General features: G+C 45.5%; 1 protein-coding gene and 1 long non-coding RNA gene across 4 annotated transcripts in view; both read right to left on the bottom strand.

Moving 5' to 3' along the window:
* Positions 1-27955, bottom strand: part of LOC113584538 (uncharacterized) — a 105738-nt gene that overhangs the window by 23830 nt on the left and 53953 nt on the right. For 2 of the 3 annotated variants that reach the window (XM_027021514.3, XM_081717380.1), the window contains exons 4-5: positions 20037-20242; positions 9019-10202 (exon numbers count right to left, since the gene is read on the bottom strand). In XM_027021514.3, the coding sequence (XP_026877315.2) occupies positions 9944-10202; positions 20037-20242 (465 nt within the window). In that variant the 3' untranslated portion in view covers positions 9019-9943. Of the gene's footprint in view, positions 1-9018; positions 10203-20036; positions 20243-27955 lie in introns of those variants that run through there. The other variant, XM_081717379.1, reaches the window with a different exon arrangement.
* LOC145658713 (uncharacterized) overlaps positions 25483-27955 on the bottom strand; it is a 7596-nt gene continuing 5123 nt past the window's right edge. Inside the window, exon 2 of the long non-coding RNA XR_014124500.1 lies at positions 25483-25804. This is a non-coding gene — a long non-coding RNA (uncharacterized LOC145658713). The remainder of the gene's footprint in view (positions 25805-27955) is intronic.

Here is a 27955-nt window from a genome sequence, read left to right as displayed (position 1 = left end):
TTGCTTCTTTGGGGCTGGATAAACAAGTGTCTTGGAGCTCTGCGCTCCTCACGGCCGTGTCCCGCGTCAAGCATGCGAGAGTAATTAGTGGGGCCAAACGGACCCTGAATATCAACGAAGCGCTTTCAGACAATGGGGAAGGAACGTTCTGGAAGGCGATGGGATTGTTTTGCTAGAGCGTCATGTCCAGCAGGCCTGGGCTGGCGTCGTGTTAACACAGCCTGCTGAAGCTGACCCGATCGGCTTCAGAACTTGCCGTGGCACAAAAGCCAATCAGAGCGAACGTGAGCATGAGTGGGAACCCAGCACAGAGTTCGGACAGGCAACTCTCATATTGATGCAATAAGGGAAAGAAATATAGATTAGAGGCATCATTTCAATCCAATATTTATCTTGGCTTAAATTCAAGGAGTGGCACGAAACAGCTTATGAAATCAGGGAATCAAAATTAGGACTCTGACTCATCTCTGTGGTTTGAAAGGACAGTGGGTGTGCCGATGTTTAAATCCACTGAGGGTTTCTCTTCTGGCCTCCATCTACATGGTGTATACATATGTGATCAGGTAGGAGGTGCCTCCATCTACTCCATTTATTTCTGCTTTTTAGGACGGTTCAACAGAGCATGCTTGTGCTGAACTTTAAAAGGGCATTGGAAATATCTCAGGGCTCCTGTGGTGAAGTCTTGTTGAATATTTCTAAGTGATGCGCTCAGAGATGGAAGAGCCACAGCAGCACTGTTCAATGACCCCAAGAATCCATTCTGGGCTCTAATAAGACCAGATGGCACAACGCACTCATTCTACAGAGCCTCTCACTATATTTACCTGGAGAGAGAGAGAGAGAGAGAGAGAGAGAGAGAGAGAGAGAGAGGGAGGGAGGGAGAGAGAGAGAGAGACAGAGAGAGAGAGAGACAGAGAGAGAGAGAGACAGAGAGAGAGAGAGAGACAGAGAGAGAGAGAGAGAGAGAGACAGAGAGAGAGAGAGACAGAGAGAGAGAGAATCAGAAATAGAGACAGAGAGTCTCTATGGTAGTTCTCCAACCTTTCTTCTGTGTGTAAATGAGTATTAGAATTTGTCTTTCAGTGGCACTTTGCCCACCCACTGGCAGTAAAGGGCAGCACATGACAGGGTTAAAGCCCCTATCAGTTCATTCGGACTACATAGCCCCCTAATTACTAACTGCAAGGGAGGGCAGGAGGAGGAGAGAAGAAATACGACACATAAAAGTCTGTCTCAAAGTAGAAGATAAGTTCTTATCTTAATCTACTGACTCCAACGGCTTCATTTGTCAGACTGGACTAGCAGAGGAGAGGAGGAACAAAAACAGGTTTCTGGTTGCCAGTGTTAATAGGAACATCTTTCAAGTCTTGGAGTGGGCTCACGGAAGAGGGGAGAGGAGTGAGAGGCTATGATCATCCTCCGAACATTCAGTCACAACGCCAACGTGAGCTGCTCTCCTCACAAGTGGTATTCCTGCTAAGAGCCACTAATTAGCGCCTTATCACCCGCCAAACGGCAGTGCGCTGCCGACAGAGTCTCCCAGCCTGGGTATTTATAGCGCGGGTCCTGTGACTGAAGACAGGGAGCGTTCTGGAGGAGTCCAGACCGAGCCCTCTGCTGTAGGCTAATGAGAGGTGAGCCACGAACGCACAGTCGAAATATTTCACGCCGCCGCCTAAACAGTGAGAAGCAGGAAACGTCCCCTTTAAAGGGAGGAAGGAGTAACGTTTAACATAACATTTAAGATTGCACGCTGCCGCGCAGTGAGAAGGCCGTCCTGCCTCTGCTAGGCACAAGCGCGCAGAGAATGATGCAACAGCAGGGCACATAAATGTGTGTAAAACAAAAACCCAAATTCACAAGAGACCAACAACATGGTGAAGAAAGAGCTCCTTTCTGACGGCCCTGCGCACGCACAGGGACGAGTTTCTCCCCATGAGCAGAGAGCAGATTTCCTTTGACCTGTCTCACGTCCCTTCATTTGCTTTACAACACAACCAATTAAAATCACGCTAAAACTCCCCCTTTCCTCTGACACATTATGTCCTCCCTAGCAATTTCAACCTTAAAGTAAATAACACAATATTACAGCTCTGTTCATGCCCTGGAGGCACCGACGCTACGCTGTCTGTCAACTGTCTGTTCTTCCTGTGAAAAATTCTCCCTTGCTTTACCAACATAACTGAGTAACTGCACTCACTCACTCACACACAGTTTACCTTTTTCACAACGAATTACAGCAGGCTGGTGACATGACAGCCCTGGTCGTGTTTTCAGTAAGTTTGGAATAATAGCAGAACGTAGGAGGAGAGAAGAAGAAGGCTAGCATTCCTAGCGAGAGCATTCCCATGGCTCATGGCTGGCATTCCCAGCAGGGACCATGATGAGAGATGAGGGTGGAAAAAAAACAACTTGTCAGATGTGTGATAACAAATCTTAGAAGATTCAGTTGAACTGCTCCCTGAATTGGGATTCTGTTTCTTGAATTAATTATAGAATTAACTGCTTTGTTAAAACATTCCTTGTGAAATTGGGCTGTTTTTTTTGGCTGTGAACAAAAGAACTACACTTCTCTGATGACTTTCACACAACTCTACATTTGCTAACATCAGTGTGCAATTGCTCATGTCGGGTGAAATTTCTCTCCAGGACACTGTGTTACTTGGAGATGATTTTTGTGTTTGGTCGAGACAACTTGACAGAAAATCTTTGAGACTTCTGGAATAGTAATGATGGAGGTAGAATTAAGCGCATGTGTAGGACGCCACACCACAGCACTTCCAGATACTTTTAACACATAAATTGCTCCTCTCACAGGAGCAAATCCATCGCTGCTACCTGCAAAATGACACAGAGTTTGGGAGAAGTGAAACACCACTATTTTACAATCGTCTTCGCTTCTTTTAGGAATCCATCTAAGAGACGTAGTGTTTCTACATTTGTCCTGCTGTTTGGGCAGTGATGTAATAGCACATGAGAGACCCCTTCAGTGAACATGAGTGGATAAGCTTGCTTTTTTGTTTTTTTTAACTTATTTTCTTTAGCATGGTCTATACCTCCATGTTTCAATGTCAGTGGGAAAGGAGAGGCGGGAACAAAGCCTCTTCCCTGCACCTAATGTGTTTGGAAAGGCCAGGCGAGGGCCATACTGGAGTGACATTTAGCTTTAGTACTTCACACGCAGTTTTGTTTCACGGCGCTCGAGCACAGAAGCCCCTGGTCTTTTGGGAGGGCAGCACACTTTCTGAACACGCACGCTGGCAAGACACAACGGTCTGGTTTACAAGCGGCGAGACGCGTTCGCCCCGAAAGCTGTCACCTTCCGAGGAGAGTGAACCAAACAGTACAAAAAACCACCAAAAAACCCAAAATAAGAATACTGTTTAAAATGGAGGAGAGGGGTCAGACAGGGAGCCGGGCGTCCTACAGCCGGAGCGCCATGCTTCCTGGCAGCAGGTCTGTCCCAGGTAATGCACATAACGCTCTGGTATCTTCTCCCAGCAGAGCTCTGATCGCTTTGATATTTTTATGAACGTGTCCTCAATCATAAATCACCACGCTGAGAGCATAGGCCAGAGCTGACTCCTTTCAGCAGAGTATCAGATTACAGGTGAAAGACAAAACGCCTTGCAGAGATTCGGGAATGCTGCTCAACCCAAGTCGACTCAGAGGTCGTTTACACGTGTGCTTGAGCACAAATATGCGCAAAAATATGATAGGGTTGTGTACAGCAAAGCTGCTGTACTTAAGATGCAAGGTTTTTTTTTCCTCGTCTTTTTTTGATGACTTAATGACACAGTTGCCACCCTCCAAGGTCTTTCATTTGTTTTTATCGGCCGGGAGTCGAGAGTACAGACAATGAAGGACTTTCTGCAACGTCAGGGCCTTGTGCCATATCGCTTTAAACAATCATGGCGCACACCTCGTCTCCCGATGCTATCGGAGTAAGCAGTGCGTTGAATCGCATTGTTTTAACAACAAAGGCCCGGCTGTTCTGATCACTGCCGTCTCACAGGTGCATTTGGCAGGTGTCGGCAGTAGCGCAACGGGTGGGCAGGTAAGACAGCCAAAGGCAGCCACGCTGAGTTTAAGAGCCTTCACAGAACTGTCCACTTATCTCCCCAGCCTTCGGTCCTATGCATAATTTCCTTTAACTCAAGGTCAGACACATGTGTCTTTTCACTGTAGTAACGCCGTTGCCACAGCACGTGAACCTAGGGCCTCGTGCTAAGCCGAATATACTTAATTAGTCCCCCACAGAATGAGAGTGTTTGTGTTACGCCATTTGCACGCACCCCTCAGGAACCCGCCACGTTTTGTGGTTCATGATGAGCTTGCAGCCACTTCATCGTGCATATATCAGAGATATTAGCAGACATGTATAATGGGGTATTAGAGTGAATTACACCAGCGCTCGCTGGAATCTGAGCAGATGAATGCAGCGCGTGATTTTCATCTGCGACCATGACGGGCTCGAGGCAGACCGTGCACACGTGGGCCATTACTTAGCCAGTTCAGTTTCTACAGCTTCATTTAAAACGTATGACTTTGAACATGAAAATCTATAAAACCATAAACTGTCCAAAAAAAATCTCATGAACACTGTTATTTGTTTTGGAATGAGAAGTGACGGACTGTTCCGCACAGCCTGTGAAACCTAGCCCAGACCTGAAACAGCCCATTTACAGCCAGGCTTGCAGATTAAAAGCTGCTGCATTTTGGCGCAACAGACCATGTTTGAAACGGCAGACCGAGAGTGTGCTGTTAGTCTCAGCCCTTTCCGCCATTCAGACATGGTGACGGCGTCCTCGGCCACGTCATGTTCTTAGCAGGAGCCTGATTGACGTCATATATTCATTCCTACAGCACTAACAGCATGACGTGTTTCCTGGGACCAAGCAACCTTTTATAGCCTGGTTGATTGAGACCTTCTTTTTAATATGATAAAAAAAAAAACCAAACAAACAAAAAAAACCCTACATCTTAAATGTTTCGTGCGTCTGAGAACCAAAACATGCTCATTTCATCAGCACTGGAGTGCTGAACCAGACTAGTTTGTGGAGAAAACTCTAGGCTCCAGCAGGACTTTGTAGTCTGTACAAGTTATGTTCTTCCCATCCAGTGGATTGCTGTCAGGTGCACCAATAAGTAAAAGTCATTGTCTAAATCCCCGGAATGAGTAAACATTTATTAAAAAATAAGGGAAATGCTATTGAAAAGAAGTTAGAGTAATAGTGTTTTATTTTCTCAAAGCTCCACTACTGCAACTTGCTACTTGCTGGTCTTCCTCTAAGAGCCATCAAACCTCTATGACCTGTCCAGAATGCAGCAGCACGACTGGTCTTCAATCTTCTGAAGTTCACAAACGTCACTCCACTGCTGCGCTCCCTTCATTGGCTCCCAGTAGCTGCACGCATCAGATTTAAAACCTCGATGCTCGCCTACAAAGCCAAAAATGGACCAGCCCCTTCATACATGAGGTCAATGGTCAAAGCCCAATCCATACCTGGTGTACTTCGAACCTCAAGTACCTTCGAACCTCAAGTATGGCTCGGCTTGAAATATCATGCTTCAGGACTCATGGAAGACTATTTTCTGTCATGGCTCCAAGATGGTGGAATGAACTCCCAGTCACTTGCAGTCGCTTGCAGTCGCTTGCAGTCTTCAAACGTAGATTGATCTATTTGCAGAATATTTAAAGAACAACTGACACTGCTCCCATTTTGATAGACTAATTTAATACTTATTGTAGGGTATTGTTTATGTTGTTTAACAAACTCTAGCATAGTTTATTGCACTTACCATTGTTTAAGATAGACCTTATGTATTGTGTACTTCTAGGTATCAGCATTGATCCCTGTATTCTACAGTGTTCTAGTTCATTGGTATGTTGGACTCTAACCTACGGTACTGTACTAGAATATTCTATGAGTAAATGACAAAGCACTGTAAGTCACTTTGGATAAGAGCAAAATGTCGTAAATAAAAATGTAAATGTACATTTTCTGACCCCAGTGTCTGTTGGTGTTCACACATAAGCACTGCAAGGTTACTTTGCATTGTTTTGTTTACTTTTCGCAGTACATTTCGGTCTCAAAATATAAAATATGAAATATTACGAACTGAAAAGTGAGTGGTATTTTATTGTGGAGAGAGACCCCCCCCCCCTCCCCCCCGCACACACACACGCAGATCTAAGGTCATTACACCATGCTTTCTGGAGGGCTTTGCATACCAATTGCAAATGCTGCCTGGGTTTAGTCCATGGCATCAGATGGCAGTGTGGACTACAGATCAAAGGTCCCCTGCTGTAGCGGACAGTTGGCACAGGCCTGCACACGGCCAGGCTGGCTGGAACGTATCAAAGCCACACTCATCCCCACCTGCAGAGAAAGCCCTGCGGGCAGCTCACCTGAGGCACACCTGTAGAGCAGTGAGGAACCTGTTTACTGCTGATGAGAAACCTTTCTAATCACCACGTACTCTGTCCTGCTGGATTAGAACCTGTTGATTCCTGTTTAAAAAAAAAAAAAACGCGCTCCGTTAACTGCACGTCGGACATACAGGACTCGTCTCTGATAACGATGGCTTTACACAACAAGAACCACACAGTGGGGATGTACAAAAAACGAAAATTGTTTGATTGTTTGGCACAATCGTTACACAAATGCAAAAAAAAGGTTCCGTAATGCCAAAATTCACTATGGACAATACATTTCAGCGAGGGAGTGACGGCAACGTGAGAAATTTAGGCAGTGTTATGCAGTGTGAGTGGGGGTTTGGTCAATAGTGTCCTTATGTCGAACAGATTTTACAACGCTTCTGATTCCTCATGAATCCCTGTGTAATGTAAAATGTACAGAACGGATCCGTACTCCGAAAGCTATAACAACAACTCATATGACTCTGTATGAATGAGGGCCTTGTGAGTTCATGTCAGGTGTGTGTCATTAAGTTAACCCTTATGAAGGAGAGCTGGCAATGTTAGTTTAAGTCTTGAAATTTCATCATCTCACGCAATGTTATGGGCAATAACCAGTTAATGCAGCACAACATAATTAGGTCATCCTAGAGTCCTTGAAAAAAACAAGTATTTCAGTGCTTACTTTGTAAAAATGTTCTTTTTTACCTTCATAAAACCAGACCAATTGCTTTAATTTATAAAGGGGAAAAGTGTGAAATGGGTGAAAGGTCTCTCTCGCTCTTTCTCGCGCTCTCTCTCTCACTCTGTGTGTGTGTTTGTGTGTGTGTGTGTGTGTGTGTGGCTGCTCTGTTGTTTTGTGAGATCTGTTCTGTTTTTTCGTCATCTGCGGGTTAACAGCTAGTTATGACATCTGGGCCAGTGCAATCCAAAGCTGATTACTTATCTGACCTCCAGTTGAACGACGGGAGCATTTTTGTTACATTCGCTGGATGGAAAATGAGTGCCTGCTCTCCATGTAAATTGAAAAGCACTTTAACCACATGACCAGTCTGCCTCGGCAGTAATGGAGTGGAATGGCAACAAGGCTATCCAATAGACAGGGCAGACTGACGAGTTTCATTAAGCACGCACCTGCTCGGAGAGACCCATGCTCAAAGCGCATACTTTTAATAGCTCTGTTTTCCTAAATGACTGTTTCTGTGCTTGGACAAAGTTGCATGCTGTCTACAGTAGAGAGTAGATGAGAGTTGAGGGCCAGTGGTATTAATGGTCTTTTTTTAAAAGAATAAATCTTTAAAAGACAATAATGGGAGTTGAAATTTTCAGATCCAAGCGGAGGGTTGTCCTTAACCCTATCCTGTTTAGATTTCACTTTAGTTTTTCTTTCATCCTCAGAATGTCTGCACTGGTACTAAACACTCTCACTCTCACAAGAGAAGAGGGCTTATTCTGTCCTTCAGTCTGTCCCTAACTGTGAATCTTTGAATATACTGGTCATGTCTGAAATCTCAGCGCGAACATGCAACTCTGATACTGAAGCAGACCAAATTCTGGACCGTGCCGATTGGTCCAAATGATCTTTGACCCCAAAGTTAACTCTGCAAGGAGCCAAAAATGCTTCCGCCATATTTTCTTCTCAATGGGAACTGGAGGCAAACGCGTCACACTCTCCACGCATCTTGGCACGTCGTCACACCGCCCGCGCAGCTTGGCACGTCGTCACACTGTCGTCATCAGCGCCACAGCTACACTCAGGCCACATGACCTTTTCAGATGGTATCTGTGCCAGAGCCCTGCGAGGCAGGGGCGGCCTGCCTGAGTCCCTGCCTGCTGCGCTCACAGTGGTCTGCCACGCCATGCGGAGGCCCAGATGTAGCAGGCAGAGTAATCCACGTTCACAAGCTCATGAAAGTGCCCATCTGGCCGTGCATGTGCACATAAAGCCCAGAGAACACAAACGGCAGCGAGGCGTGGAGTCACTGGAGACCCGCGCCCTGCTGATTCCAGCACGCCATGCTGCTGTTCTCACTGGGGTGGCATGCAGCCCTAGCAACGATCAGCTGGGGTTCTGTTTTACTGCTGCGACTGCAGTTGAGAGGTCAGTTGGCATATGATTCACACACACACACACACACACACACACACACACATACACACAACCATGGAAAGATAGCTAACCACAGAGCAGAATATCATACAGGTCTGGCACTGGAGGAAACCCACCGAGACAGGAAGTGCCATAGAGATACTAAATAAAAAGGATCCATTTATACTATTGTCACCGTCAGTGCACACTGATAAAGGCAAGGGCCTGCTCACTAGCCTTAGGGTGCTGCGTCTGCCTTCTTATCATTGTGGTGAGCTATGGCATTACATGAGCTCGCAATGAAAGGAACACAAAGAAATACATCTGCCAACGTAGCTTAACTGACTCCGCTTACCAATGCCTGGACGTTTTTCTGCCCTGTTGATTATGCTTTTACCTGTATTATGCCTTTCCTGTATCTTTGATTGCAAAAGATGGAATATTTATCCTAGTTTTGTTCATAGCATATAGCGGTTATGCCGAAAAAGGACAAAAAGCCACATTATTGAAAAATAATCACTTTATTTCACAATACCACAGGCAAATGAGAGTGGAGGGGTAGATTGGTAACAGCACAAAAGTGAAAACACATGTCTAAACAGCTTGTAGCATGTCCAGAACAATGCTGCCAACAGCAAAACTGAAATTGTCATTACTGTTGTCATGAACTGTTGTCATGGACTGTTGTCATGGAAGAGTCTGATCACCAGGTTTTTTTAAAATAATTTTTTGATGAACAGAATATTTAAAGTATAGCTCATATAGCTCAAATCTACCCTGTATATAAACACTGGAATGTAAGAAGATACAAGCATACAAAATGCTGTTTTTAGGAAACCTTTGTCCTAATAAACCAAGGAAACTATACAACGAAACAGTAGATATATAAAATATATATATAAATATATAATGATTAGTTTGCAATGAACTTATGAACTGAGCTAAATTACACTAAAGTTTTTGATAAAACATGCTATCCACAATGCAGCATTAATGTTAAATGTAAGACTTTCATATAGGCAAAAGGGAGCTGGTGGTAAATAATGTCTCACACACACTTTAGAGCAGTGGTTGTCTCTGTTAATCATGAAACGACCGGTGGGGAAGCTATCCCTCAGAGAGCCCGCCCGACTCAACCAACGAAGCCAGAACTGACATCAAGCAAGACTTTGCCCGGCCGACCCAGGTGTGCGACTCGCCATAGAAGCAACTCGGGATTATGCCATCGTTATTCGGACAGGGGCCAGGCGTCCCGCATAAATCCGATTCAAAGACTAACACGAGGGAAGAAAGTAAAACGGCAAAAGCCAGAAGCTCCTTCCTCTTTGCGTGCGGGACCTTGGAAGCACGTGGCATAACTGCCGTGTTCACGTCATGCCCGGGCAGCAGGGGAAGCCTCGGTCCCGTCCAGAAGTTAAACGAGTCATGGTGAGTCAAGCTGTCTGCCCCTCCCCGCCGCGGGATGGCTTCTCTACAGCCACGGGGGGCCGAGGGGAATGCCACACCGGCCCCTCGTCCGCTCCTGCAGCCCCGTGGCCCGCTGCCTCCACCACCCTGCCTCCACCCGCTGGCCGTGAGTTTTGAACCCTGTGGTCGTGGCCTCCTGCTCCTCCCCACTGGCTCCGAGGTTGAAGGCTGAATGAAATCTGCTCGGCCTGCCGGTACTGGCGGCACACATACCAGCAAAGGCACCTTGAGAGAGAGAGAGGGAGAGAGAGAGAGACACACACACACACACACACACACACACACACTGTCACACAGAGAGCAGATGGGAATGAGGGCTAGTCCAATTCTGCTGCAGTTGCTCCACTCCACTGATCATTAGAAAACAGACGAGAACCTTTTTGCACTTGAAAGAGTCACGAAAGCCATTAAATATCCGGCCATGTGGAGGAAGAACACAAAAACGGTCCAACGTGAGCTCCTCCACCCCAAAACAGGCGCCTCTCACAGCCCCGTCAGGGTCTCTGCCATTCCGACACTTCCGATAACAGTGCCGCATTAGTATGAGCACACGGATCTAATTGCTCCTGGACTTATTTACCTCTCCTCCCCTCCACGGGGCTCATGGGAGCAGTGGGGAGTGCTCCAGAGCTCTATTAATGAGTCCCAATGACTCCATGTTGCTGTTTAGTCGCCTATGACGCCGCCCCAAGCACGGTACGGAGCGCTTACGGAACATCTGATACGACTGAAAAGTGCTATCTGATAGCGTTTATCCAGAATGAACAGCACTCTTAAAAAATGACCCATCTTAACACATATTTTGTATCAGAAATATTGAAATATTAACTATAACCCAGACACGTTGAATTGGTAAAATAATTAATAAAGTAGGTTGAGAGGTGTTTGAGATAATAAAGGCAGCATAGGAGGTAAGAGGTGATATTACATTTGGAATGTGCCACCTCTCCATAGAAACCGCAGGGGGTTTTTTTTTGTGCAAAATCAGTAGCCTGCTATCGCTACACTGTGGTAATGTGACAAATTAATCATATTTATAAGTGCCTATGCTGCATTCGTATTCCCTTCTTCCAGAGCACTTCTGATGCAGACCACTTTTTAATTCACCAGCAAACCCAAATACAATTAAAACATCACTCAGTTACCGATCCCTGTGATTAATTACAGTGAGAATAATGGCTATGAAAAAGGAATGCGCAACTGAAATTCCAGACAATTTCACCACGCTCGCCTCTGCGTTAGTTAGAGTCAGCGCGGGCTCGTCGTAACCGATGACGCGGGTCGCCTTGGGGCGTGGCTGGGCTGTCGCCACGCCGATGCCAGGGGAGCCATCAGAAAAGCACCTCCATCTCAAGACTCGTTCGCACCTGACAATCAAGAGCCTCTCAGCCTGAAGAGCCAGGCCACTACAGGTTGCCAGGCAACCTCAAAGAAGGAGACAGAGATGAGGGGTTGAGGGGTGATTGAGGGGTGTCGTTTTGAGGAGATCATTCCTAGGTTACCGTTCAATCCCGACGCTTTGATGAGGCGTTTACCTCCGCTGGACACGTCACCCACATTGAGGTGGGGAGAAAAGTACCTCAAAGGCACCTTACTGAACAACGGCTGCATGAGACCACCCTCCACCATTGGATGTACCTGATAATAAAGGTACGCCGGCTTGAAACAACTGAATGCCACTTTATCAACAAAGGTGTGTCAGAAGGCGTCTGATAGAGACCATATTACTAGAAAGTGTTCAACAGGCTTGAAGGCTCAGTGCTTTTTTTAGGAGCTATGACCTTGTGATTTTTAAAACAATCTTCAGCCCTGCCGCTGGAATGCATTGGGTTTTTTTGGGGTTTTTTTGGCTTTTGCTTGATGTGTCTAATAAGACAAGCCATGAGGAGATTCGCAGATGGCCATGCACGTTTAAAGACAAACCACAGATGTCACGCCATAACTGACAGATTTAAATACACCCTGCTAGTATGAGAGAGAGAGAGAGAGAGAGAGAGAGAGAGAGCAGCATGCCGTCTGATTCAACAAGGCAACAAAGAGTGAGGCTATCTTCTGTTCAAAAGAGGATCTCAAAGATCAGAGCTTAAATTGTTTCTCACATTTCTGTTCAGAAGTGTCCGGTGATCTTTGAAGCCAATAAATAACGGGAATCGCAGACCAAATCAAGCGCTGCTCTGAAGTTATTTTCAAGTTCCGTTATTTGCGGTTATCTGGTCCGATCACCCACTCTTTTAATGCAGGTCTTGGGGGGACAAAGCAGAACTCCATTCTCACTGAATTGAAAAACACGTTTCTTGTTCTTAACGGTAACTAAGCTGTCAACAGATAAAGAGGTTCATAGTATCGGCTCACTGCTAATCCATCTCACCATCGCCCCCCTTGTATTTTCTTTCCAAACAGCTTGGAAATATGGTTTGAGGCCTTGGCCCAAATGATTCCTACAAATGATTCTGCCAAACGATTCCTCCAAATGCTCCCATGATGTACTAGGTATACTAGAAGAGAATCAAAGATGAGAGGAACCCCACATTAGCAAAAGCTAGCGTAAGCAGTGACTGCACTGTGCTTCATGCCAGATCTGTAACCTTCTGCTTTCTAGATCATGAGCAAGTGAATGTTCATGACTGATTTCTTTTAAAGGGGTTTTGTTTTTTTAACACCCCCCCCATTACATCACTGTTATATTTACATGTGTCACTCTGCAGTTGCTCAGTGTCTAACACTGAGACGTGTGGGAAGCTCTAGTGTATAGCTCAGTGTCAGATGGGGAAAATGTAGATGAGAGCATCATATTAAGACAGGATTGTGAAGAATGGCTGTCGGATACCACTGGGCCTGACCTGAGTCTACGTCATCAGCAAATAGACAGACAGACAGACACACACACACATACACACCACCCTCTTCCCCTGCTTAGTTTACTCCCCCAGACCATAATACTCACCGCCTTATCTGTCAATGCTGCTTAAATAATGTAATTAATGACTTAATTAACATTTTCATGATCTATTTTAATAAATCTCAGGCGGCATAATGAGAGATTTGAGGCTCCAGGCAATGGCTTACGAGTGTCTGTACTGCAACGCTGCTCAGGCGGGTGTGTGTCGGGGCAGATCTTTTTCCTTGGGTGTGGACTGACCGTGACAGCGTAGCAGCGGGAGGACAGGAGAAGGCAGGAGCTGGACCCTGACCGCCGTCACGTGACTGGCTGGCTCTGTGCAACCAAAGATCTGTGACGGTTCTCTGCCCTCCGTCGTCCCTGTCTGAAGCACAGGCTTCAGTCTCCGGACGCGTACTGCGTCACGAGTCCCATGCCATCAGAACTGTGGCTTTGGAGTGGCTCTCGAGTCTGGACATTGGTGCTGGCCTCACTCAAATCTAAGCGACACATACAGAGGAAGTACAGCACAAAAGTTTCAGAGTGAGTTCATTAGGAAATGACACTGTGCGCACAAGGCTCACTGTCAAATCAAATCCATTCCTACCTCTAAGCAAGTTTCGTGCTAATAAACTGAACATTTGTTTTTATAATCTTGGGATGCACAAAAACGCATGTTTTTGCCACATTGAACTCTATAATCAGTTGCTATAACAAAGGCCATTTCTGTGATTGGTGTCAGCAAACTGAAGCCTCCCAGATCCCCCCCCAAGTCACCCATGCTGATCAGAAGGCAACGAATTCACCAAGAAAACAGTGACGCAAGCCATCTGGAGCGTGAACCCAAACTCGGGTGTGTTACCTTCACAGCAGTGCAACAGATGTTAATGAACTCTACATGTTACCTGCCTGAGGGATCTACACTGGGATTCTGGAGCTCTCATTGAGCAGACCAAGGGTGAGTGTTAAGCAGCACCACCGACACACATGCGCCGTGTCAGAGGTACGATCTTTAACTGCCGAGATGGGAGGCACTCCTGGGGGGAGCGTGCAGCATTGCCGGTAGGTGCGCTCTACGACCTGGCTTTCTCACACAATGCGTAGCCCTGAGGCAGTCTGTATCAGGCTCCCAGCCAGAACAACAGCTTCAAACACCCTTTTATTATTCAGTGATAACAAGACTCTAGTGATGCAAAGCAGAAGATTAAAGAGAAAAACAACATCTTCTGCTCTTTAACGTGTGGCCAGGGCTGAGATAAAGAATCGTTCTTAGAGACGTCATGAAATGTGACATCCACACTAAAGAGAGAGTAGAAAACATGCCAGACATCTGGTCTCCATAAAAAGGCAGAAAAGGGAAATGTCAGCGTCCCCCGGCTCAACTAGGTTCCACACCTACAGCCCTGCAACTTTCTACAGAAAAGGAAATAACTATACAAACTATACCAAACCTGTCATAGGCTTCTAGAGGTCACAATGCTGGATAGTGTCAGATTCAAAACGTGCCTGTGACTTGCATAGTCACAAACATAAACGCAGTTCAACAACAATACGTATTTTAACATATCCCGACTGTTTATAGCCTAATATATATTTATGTTCCATTACTTCTGTATATATTCTCATATTTCATCATTTTACTATTATCTTAATTGCTAGCATTCTGGTCATGTTGGTTTGAGTAATACAAGCATGCACAAAAGAGTAAATGGATGCTAGCTGACTTACAAAGAAGTGTTCTCTTAAATAAGATACCATGGAGACACTGAGCATAACTGTTGGAAAAACTGTTGGTGTCGCTGCATTGTACATATATAATAGCACAGCTATGGAAGCTTAGGGGAGGTCAGCATTTTGTTGTGTCTTACTTTAGAAGCCAACATTAGACAAATCTCACAAAAAATAAACATCAATTCTGTAAAAAGTTGGAATTTTCCTTTAATATCTCTCCTACCTTGAGACGAAAGCCTATAATTGGTGCTTTACTGAATTCCCCTCAGTGGATAAGCTGCCATATTAAATAAATAGGCAGCTTTGTGTCCTGCAAGGAGCTGAGCACAATAACAACATGGAAAGGTCAGGAGTCACGTTAGAAGGAGGCTGGTTTGGTGTTTTCCTAAATGCTTGTCTGCGAGCGCTTTTCCAAAGGTTAAGATGTCATAAGCTCAGAGGGATGGTGATCTAATGAGGAGGGTAGGGTTTTTATATGTGTGTGTGTGTGTGTGTCCATGTTTGAGACACACCCTGACTAGAGGCAGTCGCCACACGACTGCTCCCCCTCACACACACACACACACACACGCGGTAGAAGAATGGCCAGGAGCACCAGTTTGTCACACTCAAACAGAAGCCACTTTAAACGTCACCATATTACCCCAGTACATATATCACCCAGATCTGACCTAGCCCCTCCCTCAGTGACCATGCCTTGCCCAATTCACTGACAACCGCCCTCTGATTGACTTCTTGCGCTAAAATTTGCACCAATCAAATCATTTAAACTGTCGCAGGGGTGTGGTCAGTGCTGGAAGAGTTATGTAGGCAGTATAACGGACGAACCAGAAAGTAACAGAAAGAAACATTTTGACCTAATGCCACAGCGATTTCATGCAGCATATCAGTTTAGAGTGTAAATCGCAACATGTCCCAAGCAAGCAGCAGGTAGATCTGTGATCCACACAGCATGTCAGGAAAAAAGGGGGAAAAACTCTGTCTGCGGAAAACACCTCAGATCACATTTTATATGTAAATAACTCACAATTAATAAGAGGAGGTGAAATAAGTTATTCATATGCTTAATTTGCATAGAGCGTGACTTATTCATCTGGATACCCCACTGCCTCTTGCGATGGAACATAGCTGTTCTTTCCTGGTTGGTACAGCTGAATTGAACATTTATTTGAGTATCAACACCAATCCCTTACATATCCACTTTTAACAATATACTGTTTAACAATGTTTATACTTGCTCAGAAATTGTATGTTTTGGATTATATGTGTCTGACACATGCTGGGAAATATTTACTATTAAAGTATCCCATTTCACATGAGATGGCATTAATATAAGATCATAGTGTAAGCAATTGAGATTCTGATAGAGTATGTGTGTGCCAGTAAGACATGATACTGGCATTAGGTTTCTCTATTTATAACACACACACACACACACACACACACACACACACACACACACACACACACACACACACACACCTACCTGACTGTTAGAAAAATACACTCTATTGGCCTCCATACATGAAAGCATGGATCATGCGCAAATGAATTACTTGAGTGATTTATTGTCCGGAGACACACGCATTACCTTGAGTCAGCCATGCTTTTGAACACATCTCACTTCCCCATTGTCTATCACCGGGGCGCGACACGCGGATCCCGACCTCCACTAGACGCCCCCCCCCACCCCCGCTAGTCGCGCACTGCTCGGATTAGATACAGCATGTAACCCTGCCTCTGCTCGACGGGCTCGCGCTAATCGTAACCTCCAGAGCGAAGGCGTGAGAAATGAGCGCGCGCGCCGGAAGACGCTGCCGTGCTGTTCCTGCGGCGTCTAACGAGCAGGCACTAATGATGATCTGGTAATCAGCGCCGCACAGCTTAGCCGCATGCATCACAGGCTGAGAGCGCCGCTCCTCAGATCCGCAGTTTTCCGATGGATGACGCCTCTCACAGCTCCCCGTTTTTAAAAGTAAATTATTTATTTTATTATTTAGTGTGTGTGTGTGTGTGTGTGTTTTCGTGAGTCATTTTTAAACTAGGCCGGCTCTCTGCAGTCCTGATGACTCAGGAGGCCTCGTTAATGACGCTGCAGAGTTGCAGAGCTGAGTCAGGGCTTTTGCGCGGCGAGGGTAGCGCGGAGAGCAGCTTCCTGCAAAATCACAAAACCCGTCGCACGCTTTTGAGGCCATCTCCTTTATATCGCTCCTTTACCCGGACGTGAAACATCACAGACAACCGCTTACAAGGCACTGGCATACCCAGTGTGCAATGTGATATTTAAACTCACGAGTGTAGCTTTGGCCCTGCAAGTAAGCTTGTGTTCTGTTTTAGCGATTTACAAGTCCTCCTTGACCACGCTACAGAGCTTGGAGACTCACGTACATGGCCTGGTGTTTCTCTGCAAATATTTAACATGTTGTGCAACCGTAAACCAATTTCCTGTGGTAAAATTACAGCTCATTAACGTGGGGATGATGAGGTATGGAGAGACTGCAGATTACACGGGGCACGTTCTTAAAAAGTTTAATAGGGAGACTTATGAGCATTCTACCTTGATTACAAACAGCTCTTATTCCCGCCTTTCTGCTAAACAATGAAATATGTTGCGACCAGTGAAAGAATGAAAACAGCACTGCACGTGTCACAAATGTTAATTTCCCGTTAGTATGGAAATACGCCAGGGGTGAATTAGTATTTGTATCGCTGGTTCCGCAAATATCGGCTTTCGCATTGCGTTTGTGGAATGACTTCAGCTGGGAGAAGGCAAGCCACTGTTTTTTCCTCCATTCTGTGTATGGCTGATGGTTGATCATGCCAGGAATGTAATGCATTATTTACAAGTCACAGGCTAATAAAAGCAGGCTGCTCATTTGCTAATGATTCAGAACACCTGGAGCATTATTCCAGTTACTTACAAAGAAACAGTAACAAAACCGAGAAGAGAGAGAGAGAATATATGAATAAATAGATACCCTAGTTTCAGTTTAGTTGAAGTGGTTTGGGTATTCCTTCTCTTTGTTACCAAGGTAAGGGATTCTGTGAAACACTAAAAAAAATTATGAATAATCTCCATACAGTATGAAGAGTCAAGAGGTCGTTCCCGTACAAAGGCAGCCTGAATACACACACAGATGCACACACAGTGAACCAAAAGGAAAGCACGTGTGTGTGTGTGTGTGTGTGTGTACAAAGTGCTTATTCCAAATGTTTAGATGGAGACTTGGAGGTGAGAGAAGAAGGGGTTCATTGTGGGAAGTTAAAAATGAACACATTTATGAATTCATTCTCAGAGGAAAACAGCAGATCAGATTAAATTTGTTTTTCGTGGGTTGTGAACAGTAGAAGTGGAGCAACTTATTAAGGTCAAGCTAAGAACTGTGAAGTCAGGCTTGGTTATGAATTAGTCATTTTTCAGTGAAAATGATTAGGAACCGGAGGGCTGCAGTAAGCAGACAAGCCAATAATCAAACCAACGTCAGAGCCTACGAAAGCCGCAGTTTACGTTAACGCCTGCTGGATTTGTCCAGATCTTTTTAACCACAGAAGATGTGCGGCAATGCAACTTTGTACCAACACACTCCCACTTCACTGACTACAACACGCGAAGACTGACATTTTTATAATTCTTGCTGCAGACGATAACCCCGTATACTTCTATATTGATTAAACCGATTCCAAGAAACAAAACCTCTTTCCATTCAGTACGGAAATCTAAGAGTCTTGCATAAGCCTGGCGGAGTTATTCTCACACTCACGAGAACTTCTATCTTACTCAGAGCAGTGAGGCAGCTAATTGCCTAATGCAGACATCCCAATATAACCTTGTTCCGCTCATTAGCGCAGTACAGTTCTCATTAAACAGAGAGTCCATGCATGTCAGTGCAGGATGGGCTACGCGCCCCTCACCATCAGCTCACGCTACAGGACCCCACAGGGCTGGACTATGGCGCTGCCACAGGGATCAGAAACTAATCAGTAATGTATTTTTTAATAAAGGTGTTGCACAGATTCACCCATGCTGTTAGCTGGAAAAAGAATTAGTTTCTCCTCACAACGCGCAGTGATTTTGAAGATGATGTGTAATTCGATTCTCAGATGCTGAGCCCATCCCATATTACGCTGTACCCAGCATTCCCGGCCTAATGATAACATCGCCGCTGTGTAGTCCGTACAATCCAACCGCAAATGCCACGTTATGTTGGAAAACGCTCTGTAAATTTGTTATGCATGAAAGTGCCCTGCAGTATCTCAGGGGTCCGAACAGAAAGAAAAGGTGTCGAGGGCTGGGGGGCGAAGAAAGATCAATGCGGCTTTTAATTTTACCCTTCATTGATCATGTCAATATTGTGCATACCTTTCACGAGCCACAGAAAAACTGACTCATATTTCTGGGTCGGGCGGCTGTAATGACTTGTCTGTGAGCGTGATGTGTTCCTGAAAGGGAAATTACTGTACACTCCTTTTGGTACGTTTGAAGGAGATTCTTTCGGCGTCCATTGTGTGGTTGTTGGCTCATTGCTTTGGTGATTGTAACAGGGAGAGCAGAGAGGTAAACCGAGCCCTACGACTTGAGAGAGGAAAAGATGTTTACTGCAAGCTAAACAGATACTGTATAATCAAGCACTAGCAAATACTTTATACAGCAGTGACTTGTAATGAATACAGTGCATGTTCAATCACACATGTGTGTGTGTGTGTGTGCGCGTGCGCGCATGCGTGCGTGTGCGTGTGTGTGCGCGCACGCGCACACACACACACACACACACACCCTCTCTGCCTGTCTCTCTTCCCGTCTCCAAGTCTGTTGTAGCTGAATGGAGGTTTGCGTGGGGTGTCGTCTCTGCAGTTATACAGCTGCTTACCTGCTGCCAACCCCAAATCCCCACCTACCAAATTCATCTTAGTCTCCGCCTCTCCATCCTTCCTTCTCTCAAAGAGGTTCAGCGGGAAAGGGGGGGTCTTTCCCACCCCTCGGAATGACCCCCATCCAGGTGTATCGCCCGTAGGACAGAATGAGCACTGGCCATTTGTATTGGCAGTTATGGGGCCTTCATGTTGTGATATTCCTGGGAGACTATGGTATGAGTTGGCCCACGTGTGGAAGGAGAATCCGATTTAACCTCTTAGGATTTAAGCATAATTATTCCGTTATTACTTTTAGGAGATATTTTTCCTTATCTAGTGTGAATTATACACTGAAACTACTATGAAAGGTATGTTAGAAAAGAAAGGAATTAAGAGTCTGGAATCACTCCAAAAGGTTCGTGGGGAACACGGGGTTAAATACAACCTTTTCAGCTCAGTCATGTGAATCAAATCACAATGGAGACGACAGGACATGCTGGCTTCTCACTCCGCCCATCCACTTCTGCGTCTGCACTTTGCCACCATGAGACGTGATCACCGCGAAACTCAGGACACGACCGGTCGGAGCAGGTACTCACCTGACCAGCAGGGCCTCGGAGAGCAGCCCAAAGCAGATGGTAGCTGCCCTGAAGAGCGCCGGCGGGGGTGGGTCCTTGAAGGCCGTCAGCATGCGGTGGACCACGTACGGCACCAGGACCGCCAAGGCCGTCGCCATGGTCACCACGGTCACCACGGGCCACTGAGAGGCTAGGGTCCACCACGGCGCTTTCCGCCTCCACTCGTACTGCCCCGGGAGATGGAGAGGGGAGAATGGTGCATGTCAGTCAGAGGAATGGCCACTGCCAGTCACGCAAGTGAAAGGATGAACCTCATGAACGCGAACACGCCGAAGGTTTCGCTAAAGAAACGTTCGGGTGTAAAGAAAGTTACGTTTGAGTTTGCACGGTAATTCAAATCAACAGTTGAAGGTGCTTGAAGCTACTGGGAACAGCCGAACAACAGGAAACACGAAGGCTTGTTATTTTGTTTTCTGCTGAACGTTTCAGACATAGCTGGGCATGTGCTGCGCGGAGCGCGGTAGTCTAAATGTAGTTTTGTGTTTCAACCTTCTTCAGTTCCTATGCTGAGTCATTAGGCCTTTTGATTGGAGAATGAACAATGATCGCTTTGTGTGGACTGCCATCTCCAACGAAGAGTGCATGTGGCTTCACACCTGTCCTTTCAAACACCCCCCACCTTTTCTCTGGCTCGCTCGCTCTCGCTCTCTCTCTCTCTCTCTCTCTCTCTCTCTCTCTCTCGCTCCAGGCACAGAGTGCTCTGTTGTTGTAACACATACGGGTCTCCACTTAACAACTGCACTAGCAACATGGGGTTTATAAAAACAGGGCAGGTTAGGCAGGTCTGGGGGTGGGGCATGTATGTGTGCGTAACCTCACACTGCTGTGTGTGTGTGTGTATCTGTGTTCTCTATCAGTTCTCTCCCTAAGGCATTTCATTACTGATTTTCTGACTGAACTTACAGATGAACAGCCACCATATTTTGAGAAAAAAACAAAACAAACCAAAAATAAATAAATAAAATAAACAGAAATAAAGAAGCAGTTATAAATGTGTAGTGTGTCAAAGCTCACACGCCATGTGGATAGACCAAGCCCTACTTGGGATCAAGGTGCAGTGCAGTGCTTCACATTGCACCTGCAAAAAACCTACCTACAAGTGAACATCAGCCTTTTAACATGCATGTTCCTGTAAAAAATAAAAAGCACGAAGAACTAAACCTGAACAAAAAAAAGAGAACATTTTGTACAAAAATCAAAAACAAGCTAAGAACTCACAGTGTGATATTTGAACAGCTTTTAATTAACGCTCCAGCATCATTTGCAAATGCATACTGCATCGCGCTCTCTGGAAGTGCGAGTCATTAATTAGATTCTTTGTGGCGAGTGCCATTGAGCGCTCCACAATGTTTAAGGTTACATCAAACCGCAGTAAGTGGCTTCCTGATAGCAGGACACATCCATCTTCATTACTCAGACCACTGTCTGGCTCTCTCTCGCTGGCTGAAGAGCGCGGAGAGGGAGGGAGAGAGAGAGAGAAGAGATGACAGGACTCCGACCCTCTTTTACATTCATGAGGATTAATTTTTTTCTCTCGGCGCCCGGAAACTAGCAAAAGTGAGGCGGGCGATTGGCGCTGTTGGACGGCGTACGTCCACGCAGGCGCCGAGGCACGTGGGAAAAGGCCCCACGACTGCCTCCCATGTGCCGCTTTCTGGGCCTCCTCCGAAGAGAACTGAAAATCTGCACATCAAAGAAGAACCAACATAAATACGGCAGCCGATAAGCCCTGCGGGGGAGAGAGCGCGTCCCGAGCTTCAGACCTGTCCCTCCGGACCCTGCCACTTCCTGGACGGCCTCCACTGTTTCCCCGTACATCCTCAAGACAATGTTTATCTCCTCTGACCCCCACGTCAGCCACGGCCCCATGTCAACATCAAATACTCTGTACGTTACGGAAAGCCCACCCCGCGCCAAGCTCAAGGGCCAACGCTGCTGCTCTTTCAGTCAGGCGGTCGGGAGATGGACTGGCATTGTACGCGCCATGAAGGCCCAAGAACGGCCCCGCCGGGGGCACAACTTGTCCTGTTTAAGTGCCAGAGAGGTAAACAGACTTACTTTGTAGAGCACGGGTATTCAGTGGCAACTGAAGCCGTTGCTTTGAATGGAGTCAGTGTGTTTTGGGTACATTTTGGAGGATATTTACACAACCTTGGAGAACAGGGGCTGCTTAAGAGGATATGGAAGCTCTGGATGGTTACGCTGGCTAGTCCCCATTAGAACCAAAAAGTTCTCCCGTCAAGGTTCATCTCCAGGCTGGATTACTTCAAGGTTTCCTACTTGTATGGACTCGGACTCTCTTATTAATTAAGAACTTCCACATCCAGAACCGGTCCTGGCCCAGAAGAGCGAGATCCGCTCTATACTCTCAAGAGAATTCTCCAACTGAAGAAGAAAAAAGATTTTAAAAACAGATGGAGCTTGATACTCATCATGCAGTAATTAGATCTGCATTGTTCTCTTACGGACTCTTACAGACCAAAGGTCAAAGTTCAGAGGCATCAATGTCCCAAAAAGCCACAGGACGCAGGGGTTGGTCCACCAGGTCTCATTGAGTTTCTCCTGCGATCCGCCAAGATTTTGAACAACCGGCAACGTGTGCAGCTGAGAGGCATATGGGGCACTGGGGCAGGTAACTTCCCTGAAGAGCCTCAGTGACATTCACACCTGTGGTTTGATATGACTAGAGCTAAACAGAGTTATGAACACTCAACCCCTGAGCATCGTCACCTGCAAATACAGTAAAGCAGCAATAATTGGAAATGAGATATTAGAAAGGATTTCACTTATATTTTGAGTGACTTGATGAAAAGCTCCTAGTTCATTTCTAGCCTTTCTAAAATGAAAAGAATAAGCTAACTGAAAATAAATAAATAAATAAAAATGCTAGCCAGGATAATCGTGACTGTTCCGGGCTTATCGGCACGATTTCTGCTGTTGTCTCTCGGCTGAACAGGCGCAAGCACGAAAGATATTACTTTGTTAAAAGAAACATACTTTTCCATCTCACTAGATAATGGACACAGCTCCCAAGGTAAAAGCTTTGGGAAACGGCCGTGTCGAACAATGCGTCTTTGTCTTTCAATGAAACGCACCAGAGCAGAGGAAAGGCAGAGAGGTGGAGATAAGGATGGGGAAAACTTAGGTCAGTCTCCAAGTCCTAAACAATCAGAAAGATAACAGGGCCAGTTAAAAGTGTTCTTTTTGTTAATGGAATAGTTGTGAATAGAGGTACTGTGGCTGGCTCTGTCTCCCCTATCCTTCAACAGGCATCTGTGTCTGTTATATTTCTATTTAAAACAGTGCGGTGCCAAGGCCGAGAGAACTTTGCGTGAGTTAAAACACCACAGAAGAGGTCACCAAGAAAACCTGATTATCGGGGGGGGGGGGCGGAGTTGGTTACTCGTCCTCTGAAAATGAACGCAGCTTTGAATGTAGGTTACATCAGCCATATCAGACATATTGAAAAGGACGAAAGATCTTTAGTACAGGGGATCCCATAATGGCCTGTTTCATCAACTGAGTCAAAAGCAATACAGTAAGAGAATCAGTGAATTGGTGTCAGGCTGACGTGCTTCTCCGCCAGCAGTGGGTGACGGCCTCGGTTCAACCATGCTGCTGACACACATCTCTGAGGGACAAACCCACACATCTCCGGCATATTACACGTCTAAATCGGACAAGATAGCAAGATTAACACAATTACATAAAAATGAGGAAATATATATATAAAACACACTTCCCAACATCACTTCCACATGGGTAAAACAGTGACCTCAGAGAAATGGCACTACCGAGCGTTAAACCGATCCCACCCACCATCGTCATGGCAACAGTTATGGTTAAGCGTCCAATGCAAGCAAGGCAATTAATCGCCCTGCTTGCCTGATATTTAAACGCGATAAATCCACAATAGCTGTAAATAGCAGAAAATTAGCTCTCTAATGAGTAATGGTTAAGCGCGAGCTAATGGTTGCGTCGGCTTCGGAAGCATGACCCCATTACTTGTTTACAGCACATATGGAAAATTAAGTGAATGAGAAAAAAAAAAGTTCGGCACGCATCTGTTTTCATAAATAGTGTTTATGTGCAAATTAAATAGCCAAGTATTTTAATTAGGCAACACGCCTTTTCTAAATTGCAAATTTGGTTCGCCCGGTGACAAGTAACTAGTGCGGGACAAGACTAACACACAATTGCTGTAATATATTAACTAGTGGTTAACAATTGCAGACAGGAATGTGTTTATCACTACCTAATGTTTTATGAATATGACCTTTAGGAGCTCTTCCAATCAATCAATATCCTGGCAAGATGTCTATGGGGATTATTTAAAACCCAAGATCTTTAGAAGTAGGGCACTGTACATATCCATGCAATCATTATTAATGAGGATTCAGTTAACCCAAATACATTTTTCTAGTTTGGTTTGTTATGTTCATATGATTCAAATGACTCTGGTTTTTTGGATGTTCTTTTCATCTGATGGCTCAAACATGCATTATAAATTTGCTTCTAAATTTATAAGAGAAGAAGTGGAACATTTGCAACACTAGTGTGTGTGAGCAGATGCGTGCGCATGCGCGTGCACACACACACACACACACACACACACACACACACGCATGCACACACACACGCACACACACACAGATTTTCTGCATGTATTGAAATTCAGTACTAATTGTGTTCAAGCCTTTTTGAGGACATGGAGAGAGAAGTTTTTGAGAAATTCTAGAATTGACCACAACAGTGTTTCCCTCTGGGAATCAAACAAAGAAGGCCCTAGTTTGTATTTAACAAGTGTTCTGCCATATTTTTGGTAAAAGAATAAACCACATTCAAAAAAATGAGTCAAATGAAAAGAGAAAATTGCCCTGGAGCAGGTGGTTGATGTGTTGAGGCAAGTAATTCAGACACGGGAGGGGCATGCATGTTATCTCCCTTTTTTTTTGGTCTCCTGTTTTGATAGATGGTCCCATAGATGGTGGTGTGGGTAGACGCCTCTGTTAGCATAGCATTAGCATATAAAGATCAGGTGGCCTGTACAAATTTGAGTGGACCAAAGACAAGGCCCAAAGCACATTCACGAGAGAGAGAGAGAGAGAGAGAGAGAGAGAGAGAGAGAGAGGAGAGAGAGAGAGAGAACGTAAAGGATTTAAGTACAGTACTTGTAAACACTCCAGAATTCTTTAAATGTGGAAAGGTGAAAATGGAACTAGAAGAGGTGAATACTGTGTGAACCAATCGAGTCTTTTTTTGACAAGGCAATTGGATAAGCCAACAAAGTCTATAAAGATGCTACTCTGAGAAGCTGAACAGAGAAAAATAACTGGAATGGGGTGGGGGGGTCTGCTTCTCCATTACCTCTGCTTCCCCTCCCAGTCATGTAATAAAAGCACTGGAGTGTTACAAAAACTTTTATTTTCCACATTTTTTGGTCAAAAGACAGTTCTGAGCAATTGCTTCTTATAATGAGCTACGGTTCGTTAGTCAATTTAATTTCGAATTGAATGGGAAGGATGCGGCTCCGTCTCATTCCGGGCCGGGGAAGGCTGAGAGGAAGTGTGTGCACGCCCTTCAGAAGCACACTCCGGCATGACGCGCAGCAGACCACGCATGGGGTCGATGGGCGCAAACCGCCGCACTAATGAAACGCTTCCGGGACCGCAGGACAGCTCCAGGCAGTGCAGGGAATAGAGTCGATGACAGCTCTGCTTCTGCGGCCCCTAAACAAACAAGCCGTGACGGGAAAAAGACGGGAAAAGGTGCAAAAGTGAGTCAGCAGGGCAATGGTTCCAACACCCAGCCACGAGTCTTCGCAATCCTCCCAAAGAACTGCACATAAAAAAGCAGTGTTTGTCAAAGAAAAAAATAAATGAAAGTTTGCAGGTACAGAAATAATTTAATTAGATCACAGCATTTGGATCACATACAGACAGCCTTAAAAAAAAAAATGAAAAAAGAAAGCAAAAATAAAGCTTCACTTAAATTAATTTACTGACTCATGCTCAAGCCTTCTCCCTCTGGTGGTGTGAATATGTCCCGGGAATTGCATATATTAAAAAAACGAATTCGTTTAAAAACACCCTTGAAGAGCACAATGTTCACAGGAAAGACTGAGTTTACAGCTCAGTGACCAGTTCAAGAGTGTTCACGTGGCCACAGTGTGAAAATCCTGCTCAGAGTGAGAGCGTAGGCCTCTGTCCAGAGCTGTGAACGCAGCTTTATGCCGTGAAGCTCTGCGGCTTGTTTGCAGACAGGCACGCTGAAGTCCCTGCAGCCCGAGAGGAGAGTCCATTAACTAATAGAGATTAAAAGCCTGATGCACCCCCCCCCCCACCTCGGATTACACTTCTAAAGCGCACAGCTGATTGATGAGAACTAGCGGGCTGACTGGAGTCTACTCTTTCATTAAAACCTTCTTCCCTCCATCTATCTATCCATCCCTGGCTCCATCCTCCCGCTGCGGCTCTGTCGCCGCGGATAAACACACACACACACAGAGAAAGAGAGGCCTATAGGAGATAAGTGGAGGCACTTTAGCACAAGGAAGTGTATGTACTGGACTCTGTGCATCACAGTCTCCGTTTTGCTCCCTGAGGTTATTTATAATGACAGGAGAGAAGGCTACCCTTTCAGTATTAAGTTAAGCCTTTTTTATGGGAGTCTGATTCTATGTGGTCAGTGATTTAATTTCCCTGATTATGGGGACTGATAAAGTATCCCGAGTGAAGCGCTTTCTTCTGAAGAGGAGCAAGGAAAGGACTCCAGACCTGTGGGAGAACTGAGCATTTGAGGGGACTCAGTGTGGGAGTAAAATGATGATGTTAATACTTCAACTTAGGGTGCGTGTGTGTGTGTGTGTGTGTGTGTGTGTGTGTGCGTGCGTGTGTGTGTGTGTGTGTGTGTGTGCGTGTGCATATGTATTTATGTGTGGGTGCGTTTGTGTGAATGTATGTTTGTGCGAGCACGCATTTGTGTGTGTGTTTGTGCGAGCACATATTTGTGTGTGTGTGTATGTGTGAATCTGTTTGTGTTATGTGTTTGTATATGATTGTGTGCATTTGTGCAAGCACACATTTGTGTGTGTGTGTGTGCGTCTGTCTCTGTATGTGTTTGTGCATGATTGTGTGTATTTGTGTGAGCACTTGTGTGTGCGTGTGTGTGTGTGTGTGTGTGTGTGTGTGTGTGTGTAAGGTGGGGCTGTGTCATTCCCAGGAGGATAAGGTGCCCTGACAAGGCAATCAGGAATGAAGCGATTCAGGGTCCACGCAGGCTCAGAGCCCTCGTCCCTCACTCTGATGAGCTTTTGACAAATGGAGCACAGCTGAAATTGGTTTTGTATGAGCACTTTCAGATCTGTCTCTTAGCAGGATTATTGCCACCTGTCTTCATTGGGTACATGGAGTCCATCTAGTCATCTGCCTCTGAGCTTTGTCCAGGGACAAGAACTGTAGTAATGCTGGATCACCAGGCCTAAAGAGCCTGCTCTTATTCACACACACACACACGCACGCACGCACGCACGCACGCACACGCACATCCATGTGAGTGCTAATTACTGAAGCTACATCACACTATGATTTCTACAAAAACCTAATTTTTACTCTCAGTGGTTGAAGGCTCCTTTTGACTCATTCAGCTTTAACACAAGTTGCCTCACAGTCTCCTCACGTTTGTTTTTTCCTCATATGGATTAACCAAATGATCCCAACACAACTGAAAACAAAAATTAAAGTTCTCCTATCACTGTGGGAACATTTAGTTCACACAAAGAGCCAAATTCACACACAGCACAGCACACACACACACACAAATATTTGCACCTGTATGCACACAGCGCACATAAACACAGAGGTCAACAGTGCAACCCCAAA

This window comes from Electrophorus electricus, chromosome 7, assembly GCF_041902795.1.
Source record: "Electrophorus electricus isolate QZ-2024a chromosome 7, ASM4190279v1, whole genome shotgun sequence".
Classification (NCBI taxonomy): Eukaryota; Metazoa; Chordata; class Actinopteri; order Gymnotiformes; family Gymnotidae; genus Electrophorus; species Electrophorus electricus.
This window is presented reverse-complemented; position numbering and strand designations above follow the sequence as displayed.